The 14,711-nt window shown below is 49.7% G+C and overlaps 1 protein-coding gene across 7 annotated transcripts; it reads right to left on the bottom strand.

The window, feature by feature from the left end:
* Positions 1-520: 520 nt before the first annotated feature.
* Positions 521-13,998, bottom strand: ECE2 (endothelin converting enzyme 2). 7 transcript variants are annotated; one of them, XM_081300870.1, is made up of 19 exons: positions 13,506-13,935; positions 12,976-13,200; positions 12,630-12,765; positions 12,226-12,441; positions 11,656-11,780; positions 11,393-11,539; positions 11,189-11,254; positions 7,649-7,837; positions 6,827-6,969; positions 6,338-6,452; positions 5,163-5,273; positions 4,189-4,287; positions 4,011-4,088; positions 3,156-3,259; positions 2,892-3,002; positions 2,699-2,766; positions 2,335-2,525; positions 2,131-2,226; positions 521-1,435 (listed from the first exon to the last, which is right to left on the bottom strand). In XM_081300870.1, exons 1-19 carry the CDS (start codon positions 13,542-13,544, stop codon positions 1,259-1,261), a joined length of 2,436 nt encoding a protein of 811 aa, XP_081156996.1. In that variant the 5' UTR covers positions 13,545-13,935; the 3' UTR covers positions 521-1,258. The 7 variants fall into 7 exon arrangements, with proteins under 7 accessions (XP_081156996.1, XP_081156998.1, XP_081156995.1 ...); XM_081300872.1 differs by having other exon boundaries at positions 13,114-13,200; positions 13,506-13,934; XM_081300869.1 differs by having other exon boundaries at positions 2,131-2,525; positions 3,156-3,196; positions 13,506-13,998.
* Positions 13,999-14,711: the final 713 nt, after the last annotated feature.

The raw sequence follows: 14,711 nt of genomic DNA, 5'->3' as shown, positions 1-14,711 counted from the left end.
CCTTAATGAGTGTGGGTAAGTGGAATGACTTATTCTCAGGAGCTCTGAGCCCTTGAGGCTGTGAGGAAATGTTTGTCTTCTTAGCCACAAGCAGAGGCTGGTGTGTTGAATTCCAGGGAATGGTACATTCTCTTGGCCAGGGCTTTCCTCCTCTGCAAGGTAAGGGCCACCCATCTTCCAAGCTGACCTGATCCAGATGTTACTGAGTGTCAGGCCAGCTTCAAATACCAACAGAAAGAAGTTGCAAATCTTTCCAGCTATCGAGCAGAGGATGTGCTCTGCCTGGCCAGACTCAACTGCATTCATTCCATTTCTCCACCCCATCTCTCTTTCTCTGTCTTCTCAGGGCTTCTATCTTAGCCCCTTGTCTCTGGAGAGTTAGTAAAATAAGTTTCTTGAAGAACGCCTGGGACATAGCAGTTGCTCAATAAATACTGGTGGAATGAGTAAATGAATAAATGAAAACAAGACTTAAGGAAGAGACAGGCTGACTGATGTGGTCTATTTATTGGCACAGGGTCCTACAGGGCCAACACCAAACCCTCCCCACCCTCTTCCCTGTAAAAATAAACTCTGTCCTTCCCTCTCCCTGTTCTGTCTTGCTTTCCTGTTTGGTCCAGGGAGAATCAGTCACCCGCTAAGACTTGCTCCCTAAAACACAGGAATTGGCACTGCTACACATGAACATTCCCCTCTCAGCCAGGAAAATGAGGCAGCAGGGAGGCTTTTAAAGGCCCTCGGCTTCCACTAAGAAGAGAGCATAGTAGATCTCTCGGTGAGGGTGGGCAGCAGTATAGGGAGCAGCAGCACAAGGAGCACGGGGTGGGGGTGGCCTCTGAGGGCAGATTGGAAGGGAGCTGAGCCCACTTCCATCTGGGCACTGAGTAAGCCTGGAGAGAAGCCTGGGAGGCACAGCCCCAGGCCCTGTGGATCACAATAGGGCAAACACAGCAGGCCCCATAGCCCCCAAGCTGAATAAGCTTGGAGCCAAAGACTCATTTCTGTGGGAACTGGATTCTCTGCCTAGACCTCCTCAAGGCAGGGTGACACAGAAGAATGTCACAGTGAATAGTGGGGGCTCTGCTGGAGGAAAGGGCACCCCCAAAGCAGAGGCACGATGTGGTGGTCAAGGGGGGACTAGACTTACGTCACCTGTGGGGTGGAGGGGCTGGACCCAGCCCAGCTTGCATTTGCTTTCTCCTAACCTGGGAGCCCCAGGCCTTGGCAATGGCCAGCCATCTTTTTCCCCAACCCAGGTCTACCACACCTCACACAGCTGCCCTGGGTTCATGGAGGAACCGACAGGGCAGCCGAAGTGCCGCAGGAAGTCACGGGAGTTGGAGAGAGTGCCCAGCACGCGGAAGCGAGCAGGGCTATGGGGGTCGGTCACCAGCCCCTCGTGAGAGCTCTCTGGTGTGCGGACCGAGCACCACACCTGCGGGCCAGGACAGACACGGGGACATATGGTGTCTAGTTTGGGGCTAGGCCATATCCTTGGCCACAGCAGAACCATCTCAGGGCAAAACCACCATTGCCCCAGTCCCTTAGTTCAGGAGGTCTCAGGAACACTGCCAGGGTCTCCATCAACATCTCAATTCCAAGGGAGGGGAATGTACCCCCACTCCTCAATTCCTTGAAGCTCTTCTAAAGCTGCCCTGGACATTGGGTTGCCCAGTGTGGACATGGCCCAGTGGAATTGGGGAAACAAAGCCCCTCAAGGCTGGCCACTGTGATGCAAAGTACCTGGGGGGAGGCCCCACCTGAATCCTCCCACTGCCACTTACTTTATTCCTGAGTAGCCCTGAACAAGCTACTTTGTATCCCCAGATTTCAATCTTCTTCTTCATACCTACCCCACAGGAACATCAAGAGGATGGATGCCTACTCCCATCTCTTACCCCCTCAAGCAAGGCAGCCCTGCTCTTAGAGATCTGCAAAATCCTATCCGAGACTTTCCCTCCTCAGGTTGTTTTTGTAGGCTCTGGGCATAAGGCCTTCCCAACCCACCTCCCAAAGCTCAACTTCGGCCCTATTTGTCAGTCCCTTTTCTGCATGCCCCCCATTTCTTCTAATGACATTCTCTGGAGGAGATCAAGAGGGGGCAACCCCAGGTCTCCCGGGGGGCAGTACCTGGGCAAATCCCACAAAGAAGAGCTGGTGATTGGTGAGCCCCACAGCTGGCAGCTGCTGCTCCTCCCCATGCTTCCTGAGCCATGCTTTGTAAGCCTGGGGGAAAGAGTGGGCAGCAAGTCCACCTGGGCCTGCTGCTTCCTTCAGCACCCTTCCACCCAGACCCACAGGTCTCGGCCACAGGAGGCTCACCAGGCTACTCACATTGTAGGCAGCCTTAAGCCCCCCATTGTCAGCGATGTTCTCCCCCAGTGTCTGGCGGCCATTGAGCCTCTCCCCATTGACTTGGTACTGGTTATATTGTTCCTCCATGCAGGCCGTGTGATTGCGGAAGGCTGCCAGTGACTCATTCTGCCACCAGGGTCGCAGATTCCCTTCCTTGTCGTACTCACGACCTGAGGAGAACTCACCTTTGCACCCCACAGGATGATAGCTCACCCCTTGAGAACAGAAACACCCCTGCCATCCCTGATCCACAGATTCCAGGGCCCTTAGGACCTGCCCCCCAAATCCCAAGGTCTTGCAGGAGCCACTAGGAATTCTATGGGACAACTCCCCAGGTCCCTACCTTGGTCATCAAAAGCATGTGTCAACTCATGACCCATGACTACGCCAATACCTCCAAAGTTCAGGGCCCTGGTAGATGAGGAATGCTGAGTGAGGTCATGATAGGGAACTTGTGAATCCCCTCCTCTAGTTCTGCTCCAAGCTCACATGCAGGCCCAGGTCCCAGCACCCAGCCCCTTCTGCTTCAGATATACTTGGGGTGGTTGCGGGCATAGAAGGGGGCCTGCAGGATGCCAGCAGGGAAGACAATTTCATTCTTGGTTGGAAGGTAATAAGCATTCACCGTCTGAGGGGTCATACTCCACCTAGAGGGGAAAGGGAGAGGCTGAGGCTCTCTACTCTCAAAATACCCACCCCCAAGTCCAGCAGCCCTGCCCTACCTTCCGCAAGAGCCATGTGCCACCCCTTGTCCCCCACCTCCCCTGATGTCCCCAGTGTCTGTGGCCTCCCATTCTCACTGGTCTCGGCTGGGAGGCTTGCGGAGCTGGTCAGCCATCACCTTAGCAGAGAAGTTGTACAAATTCAACATGTTTTGGAAGAAAGAATCTTCAGAGACTTCATACTATTGGCATGGCGAAAGGTGGAAAGGGAGAACATAAAGAAGATAAGAGTCCCAGATTGACTACTCATTAGCCTCTCTCCAAGCCTCAGTTTCCTCAACTGTAAAATGGGACTACAAGGTTGGGGATGTAGTTCAGTGGTAGAGTACTAGTTTAGTATGCATAAGGCTCTGGGTTCCATTAAAAAAAAGGAGTAAAATATCTGGTAAATAATTGCCAATATATAAAAAATAACTTATTGCCAGGCATCATGGCATATGCAACTTGGGAGGCTGAGACAGGTAGACTGGAAGTTCAAGACTAGCCTCAGCTATTTAGGGAGAATCTGGCTCAAAATAAAAAATTAAAAGAATTGGGGATGGACTTGTGCTGCTGGTGCTGTTATGTTTTTTTACATACTTCCTAATTTTATTCTAACAACCCTGTGAAGTATTAGTAGGACCCTCATTTTGCAAATGAAGACACTAAGGACCACAAAGGTCTTGTCCAAGGTTATACAGTTAGTTATGGGTAGAAACATGATTCGACTCAGTCTTGATCCAAATCCCTACTCACTCACTAATATTTACTATCATCTGGCCTGCAGCCTGGCACAGAGCCAACACTTAAGCAATGTGGGTTGCCTGTATCCTTTGAAAGAAACAAACAAGCACCTCCTTCCCTCCCAGTGCTTGAGTCCCAGTTACTGAGGCAAGGGAATAGTGCACTCCCTGCCTGAGGCTGCGGGTCAGTACTCTGAGCACGGGTACTCACCCCATCATAAACATCATCCAGCTCTTTGGGCTCCAGGATAAAGTCCGGGAAACCAATCATATCATAGATGGCATCTGCCTGAAGAGAACAGGTTAAAGGGTTCCCTCCCCAGGTCCCAGTAAAACTGTATCCTCCATTCCTTCCTCAAGATGGCGCTCCAACGCTAGCCATTACTCACTTTCTCCTTGGCTGCCTGACGGGTCTTCTCATCCATCCAAACCAGCTGTCCCAGAGCCTCCTCAAAAGCAGAACGAATTTCACTGATCATCCCCTCTGCCTGGGAAAGAGAGGCACAAGTTAGTCTCCCATCCACACTTAATGTATCCCTGCTCACCTATTTGCCCTACAGCCCCATCCCCATCCCCAGGTGAGCCATGGGAATGTTCACCTAAAGTTTAGCATCTGGGAAGGATGAGAAGGAAGGATCATTTATGAAGGTACTGGCATTAAGGATGGCTTTCTTTTTCTAATTAATTCAAAAATTTTAACATGTTAACAAGTCAATTAAATAAATTAATAATAAAATTTAATCTAGCACATTGTTTTTATCAGATTCTGAAAGAAAGGAATTAATGGAAACTCTGGGAAGTTGAGAAGAGTTGAAGAAGAAAACACAGTATTTATAATCCAATCACTCTAAGATAACTTCTTTTAACATTTTGATATGTATTTCTAGTGTTTTCCTCTGTCCAGATATAAATATAAAATATGGAGTTATGTTGTATGACATATGTTTTTTGCAACTTATTTTTTCACTTAAAAGTACATCTTGAATTTAAAGTTGCATCATAATCTAATCTATTCTAACCAATTTATTTTTCCTATGGTTTAAGCTGTTTTCATTTAAGCTGTTTTCATTCCCTCTATTATAAACAACACTGTCATAAACATCCTTGTGGATAATACTTTAAGCACACCCATTAATTCTACCTAACAAGAAAATATTACCTTTTTCTAATTATATAGATAATATAAACTTATTATATTTTTTTGGAAAATAAAGAAAACCTTAAAGAACAACAATAAAAAAAATCTTTATGTTTCCACTGTCCAAAGTAACCACTATTCATTTAAGAATTTCCTTCCAGTTTTTTAATATATACTCATATAATGGTGAATTTTAAGGTAGGGTCAAGAAGCCTGAAGACTCACAATTTCCTTGCTTTGTCGGTCAAATGTGGCCTTCACAAAGAGGGATCCCAAAGCAAAGCCAAGGGCATCATCCGTGTTGGAGATGCAGGTCTGCCATCGTGGTGTGCAGGACTGTAAATAAACAAGAGGGCCTTTCTGTCTCTGAAGCTAGCCCTTCTCAGCTCTGGACAATAAAGGCCTGGATTTTGGGTGCCATTTCTTCCCCAGACTCCAGGGGATATAAAGGCAATATCTCAAATTGTGCCAACACCAGGAATGAAGCTTCAGTAGGAACACATGGCTACCCACTCTGTTTTCGGCACTATTATCTCTTGCCTGAAGATTGCAGTTGTCTCCTGACTAGACACTAGTTTCATTCTCATCCCCCTCCCCCATCACTCTCCTCCATCATCCATTTAGACATCAGAAAGATCATCTAATACATAACATAACTGTAGTGCTGATCTCCTGCAGTTACTCCCGTGGTCTTCCATGAAAGAATCAAGGCAAAACATCTTAACACAAGAGCCAGGTCCCTTCATGGATTTCCCATGCACACCTCACCAAGCTCATCATCTCTGTTGTCTAGTTCTCAAGCTCCTATCAGAACCAAATTCCTCCTTTCCTCTGGGGATTTTCACATGCTATTCCTTCTGGCTGGAATGCCCTTCTTCCCTAATTTCTTGGTGAACCCATTCCTCTCAGGGAAACCTTTCCTTATGCCTCCCCCTTGTTCCCACCTCTATCCTATATCACAAAGAAAGTCTTTCACTCAGTGTGAGCTCTTATCCCCCCCCCAAATACATGTATTTGTTTATAAGTCCAACCCCCACCCACAAAAGGGAATTGTAAAATGAAGGGACAGCATTTATTTGCCTTCCCCATCCTCATCATCAAAGTTACAATGTCTGTACATATCATGTACTTAGGACATTAACTCAATTAATCCTCATAACAACCCTGCAAGTTATTCCTGCTTTACAGACTAGGAGATGGAGAATCAAGGAAGCTGGGTGACATGCCCAAAGTACCACAGGCTAAAAAATGGAGGAGTTGGAATTAGAACCCAGGTCAGCTTGATTCTAAATTTTGTGCTCCACACTCTCCACCATGAGGCAACTGGTGCCTGATGCACTGTGAGTGTACAGCATCAGCTGGGATGGGTCAGAAGGTGGGGGCAGAGTCAGAGAGCCCACCTTCTTGGTGCCATAGAGGGTCTCCAGCAGCTTTTCTTGTGCAGACTCAAAGCGCCGATCTAGGCTCGAGGTCGTCTTTTGCACCAGGTTCCAGATCAGGTAATTGTTCAGGACTCTGGCATTCATACCAGGAAATAAGGGGAAGTGGAGTACCTTTTTCCTTTCCCACCAGCCAATCCCCAAGAACATGCAGGCAGCAGGAGTCCTGAGAAGCACATGTTGAAGCTGTCCTAGAGTCCCTCTTTCACCCTGAGACCACATACCTGCCTGCAGAGGTCAGCTCCAAGCTGACTTGGGAATGGAAGTCACAAATGGGCAACCTGAAACCCTAGTCTGGAGTAAGAACCTACAGACATTCTCATGACTGGAATGACCCAGGTCCTTACTCATCAAATGCTGCTTAGTGCGGTTGTATGTATCCACTGGGTCTATCCTACTATCTCCACAGAGCCCCGAGTCCCACCCCCTGCACCTTGGGCTCCCTCCCACCTTGGTTCGGTGCGGTTGATGAGTTCTGACACCTGCTGCAAATAATCCGTCCCATACACCACCACAGGCTCAGAGTCACCCAACTCCAATGGTGACAGCAAGAAAGACAGGAACTCAAGCCAGTCCATGGAGGGCGCCAGAGCCTGAGAGCAAAAAAATTCTCAGGCTTGGTTGACTGCCTGCTGATGCTTCCAGTGGATCCCTCCCCCACTGATACATTGTAGCCTGGGAGGCCTTCCCATTGCCATGGCAACAGCTACTGGCTGCTTAGTGACTTCCTCCCTCCCTTTTCCAGGCCTAAGAACCACTCAGTCTGGGAGCTCAACCACTTACTATACAAGGAAATGTGTGATATTCAGCTGGAGCACAGATAGTCAAATATTTTCATAACTGTTGATACAATACCACTCCCCTGACACCTCCCACACACCTGGCCTCTACTCCAGAACCTCCCCTTTCCTAGCCTTCCCATAATTCACCACCAAAAGGACTGCTGCCTGACACAGAAGGAGCCTACGGGAGACACTTCCATATCCATTCTGATTGTTGTGTGAACATCTCATCCAAGTTGTTATAAATTTTTTAACACAATCTCTCCATTCATTCACAAGAAAGAGACAAATGGATGATCCTGTGAGAGGTGGCTTAAAATGGTCACCATTTGTCTTTGCAGGATAGGAACAGTGCAGCTGGGAAGCTCAGAAAAGAGAGGAAATGAAGAAAGGACCAGATGCCTCAAGGAAAATGGCATGAAGGAAAGCTAGGTGCTCTGTACCAGGGACCGGCCCATCCCAGATGTCTCTAGTCCTCTGCCTATCCCACCTGCAGCTCTGAGATGCTCATCTTGTGATAGATCTTCTCCTCATCCCGCCGCTGGTCCTGGGGTACTGTGATGTTGGCCAGTTGTGTCTCCAGCTCCAGCACCTGCCTCATTTGTTCCCGGGTGGAAGTTGGCTGTCCACCAAGTAGCATCCCCAGCTCCTCCATGTAGTCCAGGTAGGCTGTGAGCACCTGTGAAGCACCAAGACATCCTCAGAGTCAGCAAGTGCTGGCTCAGGCGGCAAGGATCTGTCCTGGCCCCACCTCTGCCCACTCTCTCTTCTGCTCAACTCATCCTTAGGGAAGCCATCATGGTTGACCCTGTTTCATTTCCAACATAGCCCTGACCACTGTCTGCTCTATTTTGATTATTTATTTCTGCACTTGTCAACTACTTTCCCCAAGGAGAACTCTGTTCAAGTTTCAGCGGCTGTTTACCCCTGCATCCCAAGGGCCTCAAACAGGACCAACCAAACACAGAATTGGTGCTCTGCAAATATTTGTCCAGTGGATGGTCTGGACAAATCTGCTTTGCCTTCTCATTTCCTAAAGCTCTTCTAGTCGTCCTAGCCCACCAGTGGCTGTGGGTCTTCACTGAACAGCTGACTGGACCCTACTGGAAATCTGGCCCCCTGCAGCCTTCAAATTCTTTCTCTCTTTCATCCTACCACGCCTCACACTTGCTATTTTTTCCAATCCTCCCCTGATCTCCAAGGGAGAGAAAAGCACAGAAAATAAATCCTTAGTGATTCTATATACACACATCAGACTGCTAGGGACTTTGCATATAATATATATCCCCCCACGCTCCCACAGCAACTTCATAAAGTGGGTACTAATCCATTTTACACAGAGCAGAGGGAATAAGTTTGGTAAGGTGACATGACTTGATTCCTATCTCAAATTACTCCATAAAAGAATCAGAATGTGCCATGGCCTGAGCACTACATGGGTCCAGCACAAACTTATGTTGCTAGCATACAAGCTCTGTGAGAGTGGGGACTGTTTGCTTTGTTCACCACCATGGCACAGTGTCTGCCACATAGTAGATGCTCAAAATATATTTGTTGAAGAAAGGGATGAAAATATACAAACAGATCTCAGTACTGTTTGGCACCAATCCCTGTGGTTTTCTTCCCAGAGACCACTCCCAGCCCTATCCTGGACCCCCTTAATGGACAAAGAAAGGCCATCTCCTTTTCTATTTTACTGAAAAGTTTTCAATCCCTTAATATTCACAATGTCTATACTACAAAATGTCTCTTTTTCTCACTCTCCTTTTTCTTGCTGCTGGTGCCAGAGGAAGAGAGAGGAGTGCCAAAACCCAATCATCCCGGATCCTAACTGGGATGGTCAGCTCAACCAAATAACGGCTCCAGCTCCTTACCTGTGGCTTAAGACTTACTTTGGAGACTTCCCTAAAGCCTCTGTACTCCTACTTTTTTTTTTACTCCATCTTAACCTTTTGTGCTGCACCCTCCTCTAGATCTTGGCAGGAAGCTTCTGCCCAAGACAACCAGTGACACACTGAGAATCAAACCCAAGGCTTTCCCTCACTCCATCAGACGTGCTGAATGATGTGGTTCACTCCTGCATTCTCCAAGTTCTCTCCTCACAACTTAGATGATGCTAAAAACACACATCTATTCACATCATTTATTTTGCAATAAATCCTAAACTTGACCAACAATATTCATACATAAAACTGGTCTATATCCCTGTCCAGAAGGACTTAGCCACTCACCCCTCCTGGTCCCTCTCTCCTTGAGTATATCAACAGGCCATCTGCCTTCCTACCTCAGAGCTTTCACCTAAGCTGCTCCCTCTGCAGAACCTCACCACTCGCTGGGGTCCACCCTCACCCCAGCACTAGGCTGGTTCCTGGTCCTGCTCACACTGAGAACCATGCTTCTCCTCTATTTCAGTCCCAACAACTGTGAACTGTGTAACCAGCTACTTCATGTCTTCTCTTCCATTCAGAGGGCCATGGTGATGTCCTGTTCACCAGTGCTTAGAGGAGAATCTGGCCCAGGAATGCTCAGGAAATGTTTGTGAAGGAATGACAGTGTGATAAAGGGCTCTCCAGGTTGTCATTCCCCACAGCAGTCTCTTTTGCTGATGCTCCTTCTTCTCACTGCACTTAAAACACTAGGATTTCCTCCTTTCCCATGTCCAGTCTTTTCCTTTCTCTTTCTTTCCCTAAATCTTTGAGTAGGTCTCAAAGAAGATGCCCCTCAAGCCTCACATTTCCTTCATACTGTTGTCTCTCTGCGATTCCACTTGACTTTCACAGCTGCTACAGACCTCTCACAGACAAGGAATCCAGGCCCCTTGTACTCAGACATCTAAAAGGAGAGGCTCTCACCCACTGAGTGTCTACCACAGCAGGAGCAGAAGCTTGCACTCCCACACCCCACGCCCCACATGAGCTAGAGGCTCTGGTTCCCCTACTTACAGAAGAGAAAATAACCTTAGCAAGATCAATCTTCTTGCACTAAGTAGCAAAGACGAGATTAAAATCCAGGTCTGACTCCAAAATCTCTCTGATGACATCACATTGTCTCCTTTTCCCCAGTGTACCCAAATCTGGTTTCTCCTGATTCCCTAAGGACCCCTCCATTTCACCATCACCATCCTAACATTCCCTCTACACTCTCTCACTTGGGCCCTTACTGACTCACAGCCTGGAATTCAGAGCAGAGACTCTTACCTCCTTTCCAGGCTCCCTGTCTCGCATCTACTTTTCATACCCTAGCCAAATTGTCTTCCCAGAGCACTGCTCACTGCATCACTTCCTCCCTGCTCTGGAGCATACAATGGCTTTCTGGGGGCTATAGAATAACTCCTTAGTGAAACATTCACAATCCCCTCCATAACTAGTTCCTGACTACCTTTCCAACCTCACTTCTACTTAGATCACTACATCTTTCCAAACTAGACCCATTCCCATGATCTGAACACACCTTGTCTTTCCTTCTTCAACACTTTTGTTTAACTTGTTTTTCTCTACCCAGTATGCCTTCATATGCTTCCACATGTTCTACAGGGTCTGGCTCAAATACAGTCTCTTCAGGAAACCTTCTCTGGACACCCAGGTCTCTCCCGAGTCCCAGAGATCCTCTTTTGAGCCCTTTTCTTAGCTATCTAGGTACACCAACAGTGCAAATTTCCAGTGATAATGGCTCTGCAACTTACAACTCAGAATTCCCCCACTGTACCTGGCACACAGTATGTGCTTATAAAATGTTTTCCTGGAGCTTAGGGTATAGCTCCATGGTATAGCCCTGTCTAGCACTCACAGACCCTTGGTTTGATTCCTAGAATCACAAAGAAAAGAAAGGAAAAGAAAAGCAATGCTTTTCTGGAAAAACAAAATGAAGGAAGGAAAGAAGGAAGGAGGAAAAGGAAGGAAGGGCAGTCAGCTCACTAGGTGACAGAATGGGCTCACCTTCCCCACTCTGACCCTGAACAAAGAGAAAAGTATTCAGGGATCAGCCCAGCTCAGCAAGGGGTGAGGATGGGGGTTCTGAGGATGTTCCTTACTTTCTCATTGGCGGTTCTGTTTAAGTAGTAATCTCGAGAGGGCAGAAAGAGCCCAGACTGGTCCACCTGCAACAGCAAGGAAAGAAGATGAGTCCCTATCACACCCGGAACCTGGACTCCTGTGCAGGGTGCACCTGCCTGTCCCCAGGTAGAGGAACCTGGGCTCAGCAAAAAGTCTCTCCCCACCCTTTCTCAGTCCAGCACCTGGATGACATTGCTGTTGGAACTCTTGGAGTCGGCACTGACATAGACGGTGAAGAACGGGGTGGCCCTGTAGGTCCCTGCTACTGCCTTTAGCACCTCCATGAAGTTGTCCTGGTCCCAGGGCCCCGTAATGTTCCAACCACCGATCTGAGTAGAGATCATAAATGGAACCTCTCGCACAGGGACCCCAAAGCTTTCTTTGAACACATTCTCTTCCAAGGCCCTCTTGCTCCCCCTGCCCACAGTCCATTCAATAGCCCTGCCTTGTCAATGAGGTCTCTTAGTGGCTGGGCTCCCAGCTCCTCAATGCGCTCCACCTGTAGGCAGGACAGGTAGAAGCGCTGTGTCTTCCGTTCAGCTTCACTGCTGGAGTTGAAGGTTGTGTTCTCTGTGGGGTGAAGACAGAGTCCAGGTGCCAATTAGGTTAACTGGTGAGGGGGAGTCCCTGGCCCTTTATTGTGCTTCTCCTTGCCCTACCAATGAGCGTCTTCCTAATGTGGACCTAATAAGACTGTCTGAAACAGCAAATGTGGGTGCCTTCCTCTCCCCTGTTCGTGGAGACCCTCAAAGATATCCAAACACTACAGGGTCCCTGGTGTCTACCACATCTTGAAACAATGCAGGAAGGAGCCCTTTTATTATACTCAATGTTTTGCCTCCCTCTAACCTGTCTCCACCTCTCTGGAGCCCCCTACTCTCAGCACATTCTACCTCACAGAGCAATCTACTTCTTCACATGTGGACATCTATTGAGTGTCTACTAAGTGCCAGGCCCTGGGATGGACACCCTAAAAATATACTTGGCACATCAATTCACTGACAGCTCCACTCACCAAGCAGGTGCTTCAGTATGGCCTGGTTCTGGTCCCAGAGGCTATTGAAGGTGTTCCATCGAGAACGCCCATCTGGCAGAGGGTTCCTCCGAATCCAGCCCCCACAGGAGAACTGGTAAAAGTCTTCACAGGGACTCACCCCACGGTCTAGGGACTCCAAGATTTTTCCAGCCACTCGAATGCAGGCCTCTGTGAGGCAGGTACTGTGGGATGGGTCTGTGGCAGGAGACATAGTTTGAGAGTAGGAGACTTTCAGATAATCTGGGAGAGGCAAACTTTTTCCAAGGGCCATGATCATAGGAAGGATGGGAAGGCTGCCTCCAAACAGACGGAATCTTAGAGGCCCTTCAGCCTCCAGATCCCTCACAACTATGAGGGCTGGTGACAGGTGTGGGCCCACCTACCTCTGTGGTACTGGACCCCCAGGACCACCAAGCAGCCCAGAAGCAGAGCAGCCAGCAGTAAAGAGACACCTGCCAAGATCAGCTCCAACTGGGTGTGCAAGCCTAAAAGTTGTCTTGTCCCCTTCCGGAATCCCACCTGGGGAACACAGGGGGACAGAGAGGGAATGAAAGGCAGGGCAGGGATCCAAGATTACAGAAGTACTCCCAGAGAGTGAAGTCACAAGCAATTCCGGAACCATGAAGCAAAAACACTAAGGGGTTGAACATTGGGCCCAGGGGCAATGAGGCAGGCCGAGTGGAGCACTGAGCCTGTTTTGTGCAACGTCATGGCTTAGAATCACCTCACCATAGTCCTAACGCAGAGGCCAGAGATGGAGCGGAGATGGGGGCAGGTGACCCTCCAGAACAGCCCAGAGCTCCTGGGTGTGCCAGGCGTCATGCCAGAGCTGGGGCCTGGTGAGAAAGGGGAAACCCCCTTGCCCACCTCCACGGCGTCTGGGGAGGCCCCGCCCTCTACGGGGGTCTCGGGTGCGTCTTCATCCCGAAGAGTGGCCCGTTTGTACTCCACCATCTGCCAGACAGTCCGGGGGTGCCAACGAGGTCAGGCAGAGAGAGCTGATGCCCACATCCCTGGCCCAGCACCCGTCGCCCAGCGGACCCCTTCCCTCCTGCAGTGAGGGCCCCTTCCCACCACCCGGGCTCTTGGGCCTGGGGTCCCCTTTGACACTGTCCCCCACCCCAACCCCCACACGAGGCCTCATCTCGGCCAGCCAGAGCCTCTTGCCCGACGCCGCCTGCTTCCTCGCGGCGGACCCCTCTGCCTCGTCCCTTCCTCCACCCGGGTCCTCTGCACTGGCACCCCAGGCCCCCACTCACGTTGCCGCCGCTGCCCAGCTCCTGAAGCGCGACATTCATGGTGAGTTGGGCCGGGCAGCGCTTTAGGGCTCAGGCCCTCCGACCCTCTCCCGGGCCGCGGCCCAGGACCCGCGCCTAGTCCGGCTACCGACCGCCATCACGGCCGCTGCCGCAGCCCCTCGCGTAGTCGCGGCGGCCCCCGCCTGCCGGAGTCCCCCCTTCCCCGCGGCGCCGCGCCCGGGGGTGGGGAGCGAAGGGGAGGGGCGGAGCGCGCCGGCGGCTCCCAGCCAGCCACCCGGAGCCCGGCGCTTGAACCCCGCGCTTGGCCCGCGCTGGCCGCCAGCGCTGTGCTCCAGCCTCGCTGGAGAAGACCTCCTCCGTTCCCCTCTCTTTTTATAATCATACCACCTCTCAGGAGCGTCTTCCTGCAAACCATCCATAATTTACTTTCCTTTTACCCAGGCCCAATCCCCGCTAATATTCCATGGTCCAGTTCTCCAAGTTTCAGGCCTTTAAGCACCTTGGAGAAATCATGCCCTCCTGAAGAAGACCTTTCCCCAATAGTCTGCACAGCTTGTGCAAAGCACACAAGCAGTTGGCTCCTATGCAGGTGTCCACAGGATGTTTACACAGAGCACAGACCCCAAGTACACAGGCAGGTACAGAGCCCAACACCCAGTCCACACACACACACACACACACACACACACACACACACCGAAATTGGCAGAATGCTCACACACTACATACTCACATGCAGGAGGCACCCAGAGTCAAAGTACGCTGTTGTTGGGTACACAGGATACGGGCGCAGTCAAGTTGCAAGGGCAGCATGCACTCCACACGCGGCCCCCCTGACTCCATTCTTACATGTTGCTTCAAGATTGCACTTTTACTCTCCAAGATAATTGCTGTCATCAGATCATCTCATAAAGGGAGGGTTACAGATGGTGACAAATTGGCAGGGAAAAAAACAGCCATGCACAGATATTTAAAGAAAAGACGTGCTAACACTTCTAACTTGGGGAAAGCAAAGGATTTTATTTGGGAGGTTTACAAGGAAAAAAAAAAAAAACCCAAGCAATATTTAACTGAAGCGCAATAGTGTGGCATCCATGCATTTGCCATCTGCCTTCCATATTGTCATTCCTTAATCAGGCCTGGTGTTGCCACAGTCTGCTGTACTGAAGACTGCTTAGTGTTTTTTTATAGTTGGGGGCAGGGAGA

The sequence above is a fragment of the Spermophilus citellus genome, assembly GCF_964194105.1.
Source record: "Spermophilus citellus genome assembly, chromosome: 7".
NCBI classification, from domain to species: domain Eukaryota; kingdom Metazoa; phylum Chordata; class Mammalia; order Rodentia; family Sciuridae; genus Spermophilus; species Spermophilus citellus.
The sequence above is the reverse complement of the archived record's forward strand: the minus strand, read 5'-3'. Positions and strand labels throughout refer to the sequence as shown.